Here is a 15,948-nt window from a genome sequence, read left to right on the forward strand (position 1 = left end):
TAATGTAATAACTAAATAAAACACGTCATAAATAGCCAGTAGTGTATTTTAAAAGACGCTATATTACCAATTTAAGGCCGTAGGTATTTTTACATAAAACATGAGCATGACCAGATGTTTAAAATTGCTTTCTATTATCTAGCCACGCTTTAAGGTGTAGCCTGACATAGATAAGGATATTTATGCATAAATAAGTAAAAAACAAATGCCGCTATATCAGCTTTAAATATTTTTATATTGGACCTTAAAAAGTCCGCCTACAGCTTATCTACGGCAGGCTTTCTACATATTACAATTACATCTAACACATAAATCATCATGTATCATTCGTTACATAAGTACAATAGGTTAATTGTAAATATAAATTGTTTACAGAAACTATGTAAACTATCTAACTATGTAGCACTTTTACCGACTGTAATACCTACATAGTTTAGAAATATAGGAAATAAACATATGTAAATTACCGTCTTTAAATTAGGATGTACAGCATCTCTTATCATAGAAATCAAATCAAATAAGCTTTATTTTATGGGATATATTTTAGAGATAATTTTGATTAGTTTCCCGTTGTTACAAAACTTTATTAATGTATTAATTTTGAATTTTTAAATTAGTTTTGCTAACCCTAACTCATGTTTAAGCCAAACATTATTAATTTTTCATAGCGTAAGTGATGAGATTTTATAAATCCAAAATAGTACTACGTACCTGTATCATTGTCACTACAACATAACTTTGTAGTTGGATGCGCAACGAGATTGACAGCGTTCCAACATAAGAACCTTATATCTAAAAGGTAGATACAAATCAAAATGTTTTAAACTTTTTGGTGATGTTAAATAATCCGTTATAATTTATTAGAAAAAAAGATATAAAATATTTTATAACATACCTCTCACTACACGACAAACATTTTCATAAATCACTTTCTGGAAAGTATATTTTGATACAACTTACCAACGGGTAAATTCGTGTGATATTGGCCTATCTGTATATGTATATATTCGTAGGTAACTATGCATGAAATGATAAATGTTTGAACGAAAACTTTTCAAAATTTTCAGAGCATGAGCACTTAAAAGATTTTCTTTATAAAGAACGATATTATCAGAATACCGTTCCAAAAAATTTATCAAAATATACCTTCTCATCTCACTATACAACTACCTTTTATCTAGGAAAATGTGTTACATAAGGTTTCAGTGGAAATTATTTAGATCTTAGCTCTGTGTATTTTATACATCAAACACAATTATATCAACACACTTTCCGCAAATCAAAGGCACTAACGGCCTCCTCAACACGCCTATTGAGCATAAATAGTTAAAGTACATTTATATTTCAGGAATCTTGAATAATGAAAACTCCTGAGTCTCGCTAACAGAATCATAAATGAGTATGGAATATGTTTAAATTACATCAAAATGCGTCAGCTGTCGCTTGAAGACAGAACAAAACAACCTATTTCCAAAAAATACAGCCAAAATATTTAGCAAAATGTGAAACCCTAACAGATATCACTTACAGACAATTTTCGCAACCAAAACTCAACTCGCTTATCGAAAAGACATTTAACATTCAAAATAAAAATAAAATAACAATCAACAAAAAAGGTGCTTAAAACTTTGACAAAATACAAGCTAAGACGACTGATAATATAAATGGTCCTTACGAGTGCACTGGAAGATACGTACGTACTGGAATATTACGCGTACAAACAGATAGTGAACGACATTTATTTTAGCTGGCAACACACATTATCACATTTGCCAAAGCTTATACCCACTGTGAAACACCTGAGATTTGAATGTGAATCAGGACCCTAAATATATTCAATATCTAGGAAGAAACATCAAGAATGCGTAATTTTAATGTATTTACAATTTTGAATAGAATTTAGACCACGCTAGAATTTTTCAGCCCAATAACATTTAACAGATCAATCATCAGTTGAAACGAAACACAAGCAGATCATCCAACTCGAACGTAAGAAGTCCTCTCAGCCGCGTAAAACAAAAGCTGGCAATAACTAAGCTCAGTGGAGCACTAGTCTATGCATTTGGGCCTCTACTCACGAGCACGTGGTGACGTTGAGTCTCGCGAAATACTCGAGGAGTCCTTGGAGGCGTTTCTTGACTCGTTTCTGGTCGTCGAGGGTGCAGCCGAGGATGGCGGACTCGAAGTTCTTGTCGGTCCCGCTAGATGGGTCAGGTTGCGACGTGCAGGCGTTCATGTAGGTCTGGCAGCGCGAGTGCGCCACGACCGCGTCGTCGTGCACCGACATCACTAGCTGGTCTATGTACATGTTCACCTGAAAAACAAAGGATCAGTCAACGAGAGCTATCGTTTTAATCTGATGCAAATGCGAGTCAAGGGGTTACCGATAGGGGTATCGCTTCAGCGCTAACCATTAAAAACTACTAGAAAGTAACAAGAAGTAGAGTATTACAGTGGTGCCAGCTTCTGAGCGCTAAAACGATATAACCATAATTTCTTGGGGATTGTTTAATTTATGCTTCATAGGTTTTCCTTGCAACTCTTGCAAGCACCTGGGGTCTCGGTTTCGTAAACAGATGGTGAGTGAGTCACGAGAACAGTTTTACAGCCATCGATAGGACTTAGTTTTTATCATGAAAAAAAAACGTCAATTACGCTCTGCGATAAAACTAGCTCTTAATTAAACACTATCAACCACGTCTAAAAAAAGGGAGGAAAACAACCACGTCTGTTAGTGCCAATCACTCATTACACTTTTAATACTACTGTGGACTGTGGCCTTCATACAACTTGTTTCATGAAGAACTCATTAATTTAAAAAATAATTTCTATGGCACTATTATCAGGGGTTGTGGTTTCAATTAAGCGATAAACAAATGGACTCATGCATGGAACAAGCAGGCATTTATAGCTGCCATGGAGGAAACCACAGACCACAATAGTTTTCAACAGTGATAAATGTCGCAGTACTAGTTATGGATAGTTCAATTATGAAGGTTTTACAGCACCATATATTTATTAAACTTAAGAGTTTCTAAAACGGGTTATTATTTGGGTAAGTTAGTTCCGAGAAAAGATGTTCGAAAAATAAGAACTAGAAATTGCGCCTATCCTATGATTATCAGCTAAATGTCTACTACGATAAGGTTCGTAATCGTACCTGATGCAACGCCTCTTCCTGCTGCGGGTCGCGGTCGGTTCTCACGGCCACCTCCACCGTCATCGCTCGCGCCAGGATCCGGTCCGCGTATCTGACTATGTCGTCCTTGTCACCTGGAATAATATTAGGCATAATTCAAGGCCTAGTCCGAATGATCTTGACTCAAAACGCGTTTGCGTTTCTTCCTTTTCCCTCAAGACTCTTGAGGAAGAAACGTAAACGCAACACACGAAAATATTACAGTTTCAAAAGTGTGTCAGTTCAATCGGCGCAGGGGATTTAGATTTTAAGAAGCGAATTTATGCCAATTTAATTATTAAGGCTTGTTACTATAAAAAATGATGGATAAATAGCTACCTCTTGAAGGACGACACACAGCTGAAATTGTGTCACTGTAGATTGCAGTAAGTACCTACTGAATACATCTCATGTACAAAACAATAAAAAATACGAAATCGCTTCAGCTAGTCTATGCAAACTAATATAAACTATACAATAGCTTCAACCAAAAGACGCCCACTGTTAGACGAAGGCTTCCCCCAAGGATTTTAACGACTGGTCCTGCGCTGCCCGCATCCAGGTGCTTTCCCCAACCATCGGCAACAACATCATAGTAGTATTGTTTTCATATCACGTTATTCACGTTGTTCTAGAGTGGTCTAGTCCATAACCTCCCGCATCTCCCTTGGTCCGGCGCCGCTATAGCCTGCACGATACAGCGGGAGTGGTCCACAACTCACAGTCGGTGATGTCAGTCAGCAGCTCGGAGTGCTTGACGCTGTCCAGCGTGGACAGCAGCGAGTCGCGCTCCTCCTCGATGCGCACGGTGTCGCGCCGCAGCCGCTCCACCCGCATCTCCCTTGGTCCGGCGCCGCTATAGCCTGCACGATACAGCGGGAGTGGTCCACAACTCACAGTCGGTGATGTCAGTCAGCAGCTCGGAGTGCTTGACGCTGTCCAGCGTGGACAGCAGCGAGTCGCGCTCCTCCTCGATGCGCACGGTGTCGCGCCGCAGCCGCTCCACCCGCATCTCCCTTGGTCCGGCGCCGCTATAGCCTGCACGATACAGCGGGAGTGGTCCACAACTCACAGTCGGTGATGTCAGTCAGCAGCTCGGAGTGCTTGACGCTGTCCAGCGTGGACAGCAGCGAGTCGCGCTCCTCCTCGATGCGCACGGTGTCGCGCCGCAGCCGCTCCACCCGCATCTCCCTTGGTCCGGCGCCGCTATAGCCTGCACGATACAGCGGGAGTGGTCCACAACTCACAGTCGGTGATGTCAGTCAGCAGCTCGGAGTGCTTGACGCTGTCCAGCGTGGACAGCAGCGAGTCGCGCTCCTCCTCGATGCGCACGGTGTCGCGCCGCAGCCGCTCCATCCGCATCTCCCTTGGTCCGGCGCCGCTATAGCCTGCACGATACAGCGGGAGTGGTCCACAACTCACAGTCGGTGATGTCAGTCAGCAGCTCGGAGTGCTTGACGCTGTCCAGCGTGGACAGCAGCGAGTCGCGCTCCTCCTCGATGCGCACGGTGTCGCGCCGCAGCCGCTCCACCCGCATCTCCCTTGGTCCGGCGCCGCTATAGCCTGCACGATACAGCGGGAGTGGTCCACAACTCACAGTCGGTGATGTCAGTCAGCAGCTCGGAGTGCTTGACGCTGTCCAGCGTGGACAGCAGCGAGTCGCGCTCCTCCTCGATGCGCACGGTGTCGCGCCGCAGCCGCTCCATCCGCATCTCCCTTGGTCCGGCGCCGCTATAGCCTGCACGATACAGCGGGAGTGGTCCACAACTCACAGTCGGTGATGTCAGTCAGCAGCTCGGAGTGCTTGACGCTGTCCAGCGTGGACAGCAGCGAGTCGCGCTCCTCCTCGATGCGCACGGTGTCGCGCCGCAGCCGCTCCACCCGCATCTCCCTTGGTCCGGCGCCGCTATAGCCTGCACGATACAGCGGGAGTGGTCCACAACTCACAGTCGGTGATGTCAGTCAGCAGCTCGGAGTGCTTGACGCTGTCCAGCGTGGACAGCAGCGAGTCGCGCTCCTCCTCGATGCGCACGGTGTCGCGCCGCAGCCGCTCCATCCGCATCTCCCTTGGTCCGGCGCCGCTATAGCCTGCACGATACAGCGGGAGTGGTCCACAACTCACAGTCGGTGATGTCAGTCAGCAGCTCGGAGTGCTTGACGCTGTCCAGCGTGGACAGCAGCGAGTCGCGCTCCTCCTCGATGCGCACGGTGTCGCGCCGCAGCCGCTCCACCCGCATCTCCACTTGGTCCAGCACTGCTATTAACCTGTATGATACAACAAAACAATATAACGTCTTAAGGAGTTTTAATATGGTTTATTTTTCATAAAAAATACATAGTGTGATTTGCAGCCGTTTTCTGACTTGTCGGTGCGGCAGCGGCGCGAAATCAGCACGCTCGGCATACGCGGTACCGAAAGCTTACCGAGCGCCTATATTTCAATGGAGCGTTCCTGATTGGCGCAGCGTGCGTGGCACAGACTCAATACTCGTGCCGCTGCCGCGCCGACAAGTCAGAAAACGGCCTAAGTGTGATTAACCAAGCATTCATTAGAAAGTGGTGCATGAAAAATTTTTTGGACCATTGATGTTGTTTGTTTTGCTTAGCTTTGCAACATTTAATGACCCTTTTAACTTGTTTTCTAATAACATTATGGTATAATTCATACATGAAACTATCTAATTGACTTGAAAATAAGTTTGTTAAAATCTGTTCGTAAAAATTTTAGCAGCATTTTATAATAAAAAACCTTTTACATTTTCTTAAGCAGATTGAAAGGCAAATGTAAATGAGTCAAATGCCTAATTTTGAATCAACGCAACTTGTTATGAATAGGTTCATACAACTGTGTATTACTAACGTGTTCATCGCTGAAGGTTACATAAGGGTTCAGTGAACCTTGGGCTGGGGACAATGCACTTGCACAACACATTTGTTTGCATGTCTGATGCTAAAATGAATTAGTGTTCAATTCTGGGTGGATTGATGGCATTATGAAGTGGAGTTGGTTGACCTTCTGTCATTGTGATTCATGAACAACCAAAATAATAATTTATGGATGAAGCACAATGTGGAAAATCATGCCAAATGTCAGTTATTTTCCACATTGTGCTTTTTCTAACAAGAGGGATGTGAAACTATAATTCTTGTTTTATTAACAATGAAATTAATAATTAATATAATTTTGGCAATATTTTAGGTTGTGAATGTACTACTATTTTATATTATGAGTGAAATTACTTAATAAAATTACTTTAAATAGTTAATTTATATTTACCAATTTGGCAAATAAGGAACATTGTACACACAGGCATAATAACGTACTTAAGTTGCAAATATAAAATGTATAAGTACATGCGAACTGTTCAATGGCTGTAAAATTTCTGAAATCTTAAGATATTTGCGAACAAAAAACATAATATCTTTAGTATTTCCTTGTAGATTGCGTCAATTGTCAATCAGTGCAACAACCGCTACCATGACCTAGTAGCGTTTCGCAACATGTTACAAGCAATTAAAATGCTGGCCAAGTGCAGGAGTGGCCCTGCTTTGACTTCTGTTGATACATTTCCTTATTTTTCTTTGTTATTGATTCTAATTCATCCATAAATAGCACAATAATATGAATATTAAGTTTTCCAAAACATTTTACAAAAGATGTAGCACATTTTCTAAATTGGTTATTGCTGAGAAACTGTATAATAGCTTTGAAGATTAATCTCCGATAGCCGAAAGCGCTAAACTATGAGTGTGGGTGGTATCGTTAACTTTTTATAACTAGGCCGTTACCGCTTTGACCTTTTTTGGACGGCGACCTACGTAATGGGATCTCTGAACTGCGCAGCATAGCCAGTGCTGAACACACTTAGCAGAAGGTTTTATTCTCTAAATCGACAATCTAATGCGTTATCACTGACCTATCTTTCGGGGCCTGAGTCCCCAAAGCCGACGACTCATCAATAAGGGGCAGCCGAGACCCTTCGCCGGCGTACGACCACTCGGCTGCGTACTGGTCAACTTCCATGGTTCGCGACACGTCCCGGTAAGGCCCAGCCAGGATTAAATTAACCTTTTAATACTTTAAACGCCGATGATTTTGTCTTTCTAATAAAAATATGCAACTAGCACTGATTTTCCGAGAACGAGAAACTTAACGTCAATGTCAAACTGATCAAAACAACAAAAATTGACTTTGACTGACAGCACAGATAAGGATAGATGCAGCATGTGTCAAAATTTGTATGAAGCCGAGCGTGCCACTTTTTAAACGTCATTAGTGTCATTTTAGCGAATTTTAGTGATTGCCGCAACGTAAAAGTAATCGTATCATCGTACTGCATTCGCAAATTCATCGAATGATATCGTGTGACTCGATTCAAAAATTAATTAATTCCGATAAAACTGATATTTTGTTAAATTTATAGCTAGTCTGACTGTGGATTAAAATAATTATGTAGCGGTAGACGTTATTCTACAATTCTACATCATAATAATCATTCTAATAATATTTTTGTTGTGTTGTGCCTGATGTTTATGAAAGTAATGATCGTTATTCCATTATGTTAAATAGTACTACTAGTAATTCATACTTAATTCCATACTTTTAAATATCCTAGTAAGTAAATGACCTACTTTCATAAAATAAAGACTATTTTACTCAAGCTTTTTATCTATATATATAAAAGAAAGTCGTGTTAGTTACTCCACTTATAACTCAAGAACGGCTGAACCGATTTAGCTGAAAATTGTCAGGGAGGTAGTTTATAGCCAGGAGAAGGACATAGGATACTTTTTATCCCGTTCGAAATTAAAAAAAAAGTCTGCTTATTTATTGCCATTAAGGCGGAACAAAGTTCGCCGGGTCAGCTAGTTTTTAATAAATGTAAAAATGCGTAGTTTTGCCAATACGTTTTTTTTCATAAAGCTAAGTCAGGTACCTAGTTTTGAAGATATTTCTAAACGACAAAATCTCGGGCGTCGTATACATAGTAGTATAGCCTGACCAGGAACATAAAAACCCTCGCCTAGTTGCGGAAAACTAATGGTACTAATTTCTTTTAATGGCAACAGTAACTGAAAACTTCATTGTCATGTCACCTTGCATGTCAGTCTATTGCTGTCAAAGTGTAAACAAACATTATTTTAAATGTGCGCAATTGATTTTGTGAATTAAATTGCTAAAATCTTTTTATAGTCGTGAAAGAAAAGTGGTTTACAATGTGTTAGTGTTTTTCGAAGAGAAATACTAAGGGTTCGGACAATATTTTCATTGAATAATGTTTCCGACAAAGGTTGTCAAATTGACTGACATGTTTATCGCATAGTACAGTCCACTATAAAAATTAGCTGTGGTTTGTTTCAACTACCTATTTTAAAATTTTTTGTCACTTTCTAAGTGTTGAATTTTATGGAATTGGGAAAGAAGTACCGAGTTTGAAGCGTTCATGAGCAAACATTGCAGTTGAATATTCAAGTTCTGAATTTGATTATTGATGAATAATAAAATAAATCCTACTAGCTCGATTGATGGTTTCATTTAATTTATTTAAACCAGGTTACCTATAAAAATATTTTTTCGTTAATTTATGAAAATATCAAATTAGCCCGTAATCCTGATACATAAAGTTAGCCTATTAATTAACACAGGTACGACTGTACTCAGTGTTGCACTATCAAATGCAATTGACGCGCCTCTATGCCAGGGTTTTTATGTTCCTGGTCAGGCTATAATAGTGTATACTGCGATCACTGACCTAACTTCTTGATTTGTATATTTCGACGTTATACAGTGCACTCTGTCTTCCGCGATCACTGATCTAACTTGTTTTATAATTCTTCTTCTGCTACTTTATTCTAATTAATTACATATTTGTTACTCGTTGCTGTTAATTACAATTCTCAATCCGTAAATAATTTCTTCTCTCTACCGTGTTCGTACTACTGTCCTCGTAAAAGCATCGTATCCGATTGTTGTAATCGGATTACATGAACATCACTCGACCATGTATGTCCATTTGGACATATCGGAATGGCACGCTTTGACTAGCAACTTGCTGTATCTACTCTAATCCATATCGCACCTTCGGTAGAACAAGGGCACAATTGTCAAAAATTGCAAAAATGAGTTAAGTATGCAGAAATACTTTAAAAATGTGTTTTCAACTGTTGAGACAAAGACACCCGTTTAATTCCTTCAAAAAACCGCCAGGGGCAAATAGCGGCGTTGTCTTATTGGCGCTTTTATTTTACTGTTCTGACGCGACAAAGTCTCATTGGTCAGTTGCGCCGTCAGCGGGGAATGAAGTACTTGTCATTTGGAGCGCTAACGCCGCAATGGTAAATATGCCCTTTAATGTTTTTGGTTTCTGGAGTGACAAGGCCACATCTATCACACTTATGCCTAGTAAGTAATTAAAAAATTGGAGGGAAAAAGTCATTCAGACAGTTATGCCCTTGTCCGTCCAATTTTTTTTATTCTTTGGTCTTAAAGTCGAGTGCAATTCCAAAACATTTGCTTAGAAATTTAACAATTTAACTAAAACTCCATTATGAAATGATTAAGTTATAATTAAAAACAGTGTAGGTACCGAATAAAACATAAAGAGACAATTTTTTTGTTAAGTTTATGTTATTTTTATTAAAATTATATTATTTTATAAGTAATTACGAGAATATTTCCAGAGTTTTGCTAAGTAAATTTGTTTTGGAACAGTAGTTACAAAAGAGTGAAGACTGATTAAAGAACTAACGGCCGCCCACGGTTTCGTACGCGTGTACCCCGTCTAACCCCCTCAGGGTTGGAGTTTCGTAAAATCCTTTCTTAGCGGATGTCTACACCCTATAAGGAACCTACCTGCCAAATTTCAAGTTTGTAGGTGTTATAGTTTCTGACATTTTGTGATGAGTGAGTCAATCAGTGACCTTTCGCTTTTCTATAGATAGATACTAAAAAGTCATGTTATCTCTAAGTTTTATTCACTTTTTTTGTGTGAAGTTACTACACACTTTTAAATTAATAAAAAAATACATTATTTATGCAAAAACACTGCTTATTTTTATTCTAACATCATCCTAAATTAAAGCTCAAATTAGTCATAACTACAAAATAATTTAGATATTGGTGGAACAAGGGCATAAATGAATCCCCTCCTTAAAAAGAAAATTAATACAAAAAAAACTAAAAGCTTTTTATTCTTGCAAGCAATGCGCGTAAAAAGTATATAGTATATAGTTTATGTCATGCAAAGGTGGACCACTTTACAGGAATATTATCAGAGCTAGACCATATTAAATCCAATAAAAATCTTAAAATAGCTCTCCTGTAAAATTGCAAAAAGTGCAATTGTGCCCTTGTTCTACCGAAGGTGCGATATAGTTCCAAAATACTGCACCCCGATTACGGTAACTTTTAACGTCTACAATCCAGACGCGTTTCTGATTCTGCAATACGATTGGTCAAAACAGCTGACGTACGCTGTTGAACGACCAATCGTATCGCAGAATCGAGAAGCGTGTCTGGATTGTTGACGTTATAAGTTACCGTAATCGGGGCTCTGGACTGTCCTATCGATGACAATGACAGTGGGGCGCCACCGTCAATACCGAATCGCTGGTTCCGATTTTTGCCATGTTGGAAACCATAAAGTTGAACGATGGTAGCGCCCCCCTGTCATTGAGTTTGGCGGGACAGTTCAGCGTGGGTCATCTATATCTGTGACTGACAGGCACAGATGACAGGCGACAGAACAAATGACAGGAGTGAGAGAACAGATTATGTACTGGAGATAATGTTGCCATTTTCAGGCAGGCCAGCGCTGAAAACCAGCGTCGGGGCACGCGTGCATGCACGCGTGGCTCGATTAATGCTGAGCGGGCGCCTTTTTGGCACAAAATATTATGCGTGTATAGTTTTAAGTCCCTTTGTTCTGTTTTTCTGTTTTCTTTTGTGTCAAATAAAGTTTTTCTTATTCTTATTTTCAACCTTTCCTTATGGCAATACTCGTTAAGGCAAAAAAAAACACCAAATCTGGGTATTTCGCCAAAAATGGTCAATTTTGCCTAATTTCCTTGGCACGAATTTTATTTTTGTTTTTAACTATTTTTTGTTTCCCGTTGCATTAAGTAGTAAAAACTAAGCTAATATATCTAAAAGGGGTGTCATAATTCGTTTTAGAAACAAAGTTATGAGGTCATAAATTTTTGGTAGCCAAGGAAATTGCTAATGAATATTATATCATTACGACCTTTTTACACAACTAAGGAAGATAAATGCAGTATAGCCTGACCAGGAACATAAAAACCCTCGCCATGTTGCGGAAAATTAATGGTACTAATTTCTTTTAATGGCAACAGTAACTGAAAACTTCATTGATATGTTACCTTGCATGTCAGTCTATTGCTGTCAAAGTGTAAACAAACTTTATTTTAAATGTGCGCAATTGATTTTGTGAATTAAATTGCTAAAATATTTTTATAGTCGTGAAAGAAAAGTGGTTCACAATGTGTTAAAGTATTTGTCGAAGAGAAATACTAAGGGTTCGGACAATATTTTCATTGAATAATGTTTCCGACAAAGGTTGTCAAATTGACTGACATGTTTATCGTATAGTACAGTCAACTATGAAAATTAGCTGTGGTTTGTTTCAACTACCTATTTTAAAGTTTTTTGTCACTTTGTAAGTATTGAATTTTATGGAATTGGGAAAGAAGTACCGAGTTTGAAGCGTTCATGAGCAGACATTGTAGTTGAATATTCAAGTTCAGAATTTGATTATTGATGAATAATAATAAAATCCTACTTGCTCGATTGATGGTTTCATTTAATTTATTTAAACCAGTTTACCTATAATATAATATGTTTTTGTTAATTTATGAAAATATTAAATAAGCCTATAATCCTGAATCCTGATACATAAAGTTAGCCTATTAATTTAATACAGGTACGACTGTACCCAGTGTTGCACTATCAAATGCAATTGAAGCGCCTCTATGCCAGGGTTTTTATGTTCCTGGTCAGGCTATAGATTGAGTTAAGAGTTAAAAACAAGTTTTTCTATATCTATTCTGATACCTATTTCTTAAAATGTATATTTTATACTTATTCCAACAAAGAAATACTCAAAATTTAACTTTACTCCGAATTATTAATGGTCTTTTATAATTTCCTAGGTCATTTTATGCCACGGAAAACAAGGAAATTAGGACCAAAGAAATTAGATTTATGCCTAAAAGACACCACAGACAAAAACCTATTTACCCTATGTATTTGCTATTTAAATCATGGGTTTACCCCTACAGACACTACATTTGTGTAAATAAACAGTATTATACACGTGCTTCGTCCTCGAGATTAGTATACTTACCTATTTATATTAAACCTAACTTTATAACAACACTATGTAGTAACGCCTAGCGTAGCCACTTTTGCACTTAGTTTAAATTTATTTATCACTTCCGGTTTAAGATTAAAATCTTCAAACGGAAGTGATACAACTGACGGTTTCTATTAAAAAATTAAAAAGGAACCGGAAACACGATTTTCCCCCTCCAACCGACCCCGCCTCTAAGAGACACTGTGGCGCTCTCGTCATTCGCAAACTAGTGCTCAGCCACTTCGCACGCTTCATTCCAAAATGCCGAAAAGAAGACATGGAGATACCATCGAATACCTAGCAAGCAAATTGAAGAAACTTGAAAAGAAGATGAAACACTCAAAAAGACGAACGACGCTTTCGGAATCATCTACCAGTACGTCGAGTTCAGAAAGTTCACCCGCAAGCTCACGAAGTCCTTCACCAGCTCCACAAACCCTGTTGGCGTTATCCCAAGGTTAGTTTTTACAAAATGCTACCCGCATTTTCGACACCCATGGTGTCTTTCCAGTCTACACGACTGATGTGAGGTGCAGTCGCCTCAGAATGTATGCGGTTATCTCTGCAACATTCTGCACCCATGGTGCCACAACTTATAATGTTAAAGAATGCATTTCCAATGGAAATTTTCTGTTGCATTCGACACCTATGGTGTTATCAGTACGAGATAGCTGAAATCAGCGCCCATGGCGCTTAAATGTTGGCGAAATACCAATATAAGTAAATCCGTTCTATTCTCAGATCGGAACCAGCGGAAAGAAGCCTCTTCAATGGGTCCAAACCCTGCCATGCCCATACCTGCCTCGGTAAACGAACCTGTCGCCGGGACATCGGACAGTGGGCCCGCGACGCAGCCTCAAGAAGCCGCGAGTGTTGAAGTTACGCAGACTCCTGCAAGCTTGGACACGGGCTTGGACCCTGAAATACTGGATATATTGGGCATAGATCCGACCGCTACCGTGGAATACGGACCTAATATTAACGAGGAGTTAGCTAACCGCCTCAATTACATGGCCACATCGGGTCTTGATAAAGACACTCGCAAGGAGTTATTACAAAAATATCTCGTACCCGCAAATTGCAAAAACTTATCTGCCCCTCAAATGAATCCGGAGATAAAAGCCGCAACTCCGGAGTACGTGCAGAAGCGCGATAAGTCGATCGAAATCAACCAAAAGGAAATTGCAGCAGCTATCACATGCGTTGGGCAAATAATAAATGCTCAAATCAACAACCCTGCCCGAGACAATGAACTAGTTAAAAGTCTCGTGGATGTCGGCAGAATCCTATGCGACGTCCAATATTTGCAGTCTAGTTCCAGACGAAACCACGCACTCTATTCTCTGAAAAAAGAATTACGAGAACAACTAGCCAGTACCAAGATAGATGGATATTTATTTGGACAAAATCTAACCGAAACCCTGAAAACAGCAAAAGCCGTCTCCAAATCGTCTTCAGATTTGAAGGCTGACTCCGCCAAGAAACCCAAGCAAGACAAGAATTTAAACCGCAAGTCGGGCACCGGGAATCGTCGGGCCAGTGTTGCCAACTCGGATTTTGAAAAAGTCGTAGGACAGATTAGAAAATTACGTAGAAATGGTACAATTTCCATATAGAAAATACGTAGATCTACGTACTTTTTTTTCTGAGTGAAATGAAGAGAATAGGGGTAGGTAGGTAAAAGTAATAAAACGACAATTTATATTACCCTAAAAGTAGTAAAGTACACTTTTATTGTGTATCATTTTCAGAAATGTTTTCAGACAAATTAAATTTATACATAAAATATATTTGTTAAAATGCATAATGTGTTCCTGCGAAGGCTCGCGATTCTTTTTTAAGCCATAATTGAATCCTATTAAATTGAGCAGGAAGTTGTAAAATATCGAAATACAACAACACCTTCGAAATCTTAGCACAATTTTAGTTCGAAATATTTTATAGTGAAGATTCACTTTGATTTGACCGTTTGACGGTTTACACACACAGTCACGTCACGTCACATTTCAAATTTCTTATCAGATCAAGGCTCTTCAGTGAGTGACATTTACAGGGGGGCGCTGTACAGCATTTTTTCTATGGGGAAATGTCAAAATAACATTAGTTCCGACTTTTGCCACAGGCCAAATAACCGTGATCGGACAAATAACCCGATAAAAAAGGAAACGATGCCCATTCAGCCTATTTTGCAAATTTGATAGAAAATACGTAGATTCTGGGACTAAAGTTCGTAGGTTTGCAAGGAAGGCTTAAAATACGTAGATCTACGTAAAAATACGTAGAGTTGGCAACCCTGCGTCGGGCGGCGCCGGGCCCGCCGCGACACCAGCCGCCTGCAGCTCGAGCGACGACGAGCTACCAGCCGCCGCCGCCGCCGCCGCCGCAGCCAGCGCGCGGCCACTACTCGACCGCGTCGTCCTATCGGCGCAGGGAGACGAGGAGGCGCTAGCCGCCGACGAGGTACGCTACGCAGGTAGACTGCGTCATTTTTATAGTCAGTGGTCGCTCATCACACAAGATCGAGCGGTCCTTTCATGGATTGACGGATATCAAATAGATTTCGATGAGCCAGTTAATCAGTTAGACCCTCCCGTTACATTAGTGACTGAGTCTGAAAGATCTCATTTTTCAGAATCTATTCAAAACTTACTATCTATTGGAGCTATCTCTCCGTGTGAACCTTGCCAAGGCCAATATGTTTCTCGTGTATTTCTGGTACCTAAACCTAACGGCAAAATGCGATTTATACTAAATTTGAAAAAATTAAATAAACATATAAACGTTAAACATTTCAAATTAGAAGATTTGCGCACAGTTTTAAAACTGGTCACAAAAAATTCTTATATGGCGACTATAGATCTTAAAGACGCCTATTTTTTAATCAACATTCATCCTAATTCACGAAAATATCTTAGATTCATTTTAAAGGACAAATCCAATCCGAATAGTGAGCAAATGTTCGAATTCAACGTTTTACCGTTTGGGATATGTACAGCACCATATTATATATTTACAAAGTTAATGAAACCTGTTGTAAAATTGTTAAGATCTTGTGGTTTTTTGTCATCCATTTATCTAGATGACCTATACATAACCGAATTAAATTACTTGAAATGCTTAGAAAGCGTTCAAGCTACTAAATTATTATTACAATCTTTGGGATTTATAATAAATGATGAAAAGAGTAAATTAATACCTTCCATGAGTTGCAAATATCTCGGATACATAATAGATTCATATAATTGGTGCATATCCCTACCAAGTGAAAAGCGTTCCCGCATCAAAACAGAAATTTTAAAAATTAAAAGCCTCAAGAGGTGCAAAATTCGTAAATTTGCTCAACTAGTCGGATTGTTAGTCTCAGCCTGTCCTGCAATTGAATATGGGTGGTTATATACC

At 39.5% G+C, this 15,948-nt stretch overlaps 1 protein-coding gene across 1 annotated transcript; it reads right to left on the bottom strand.

The window, feature by feature from the left end:
• Positions 1-28: 28 nt before the first annotated feature.
• On the bottom strand, positions 29-7,366 carry LOC135079870 (BAG family molecular chaperone regulator 2). Its single transcript, XM_063974490.1, has 5 exons — positions 7,096-7,366; positions 5,301-5,443; positions 3,161-3,273; positions 1,024-2,314; positions 29-987 (listed from the first exon to the last, which is right to left on the bottom strand). The coding sequence occupies exons 1-4, from the start codon at positions 7,200-7,202 to the stop codon at positions 2,075-2,077; spliced, it is 603 nt and encodes a 200-aa protein (XP_063830560.1). The 5' UTR covers positions 7,203-7,366; the 3' UTR covers positions 29-987; positions 1,024-2,074.
• Between the last annotated feature and the right edge of the window lie 8,582 nt (positions 7,367-15,948).

Source organism: Ostrinia nubilalis, chromosome 17 (genome assembly GCF_963855985.1).
Source record: "Ostrinia nubilalis chromosome 17, ilOstNubi1.1, whole genome shotgun sequence".
Classification (NCBI taxonomy): domain Eukaryota; kingdom Metazoa; phylum Arthropoda; class Insecta; order Lepidoptera; family Crambidae; genus Ostrinia; species Ostrinia nubilalis.

Coding starts and splice junctions, on each gene's coding strand:
- LOC135079870 (XM_063974490.1), bottom strand. CDS start 7,202: ATGGAAGTTGACCAGTACGCAGCCGAGTGGTCGTACGCCGGCGAAGGG. Junction 5,444..7,095: donor ACTCAGGCCCCGAAAGATAG/GTCAGTGATAAC, acceptor TGTATCATACAG/GTTAATAGCAGTGCTGGACC. Junction 2,315..3,160: donor AGGAAGAGGCGTTGCATCAG/GTACGATTACGA, acceptor TTTGTTTTTCAG/GTGAACATGTACATAGACCA.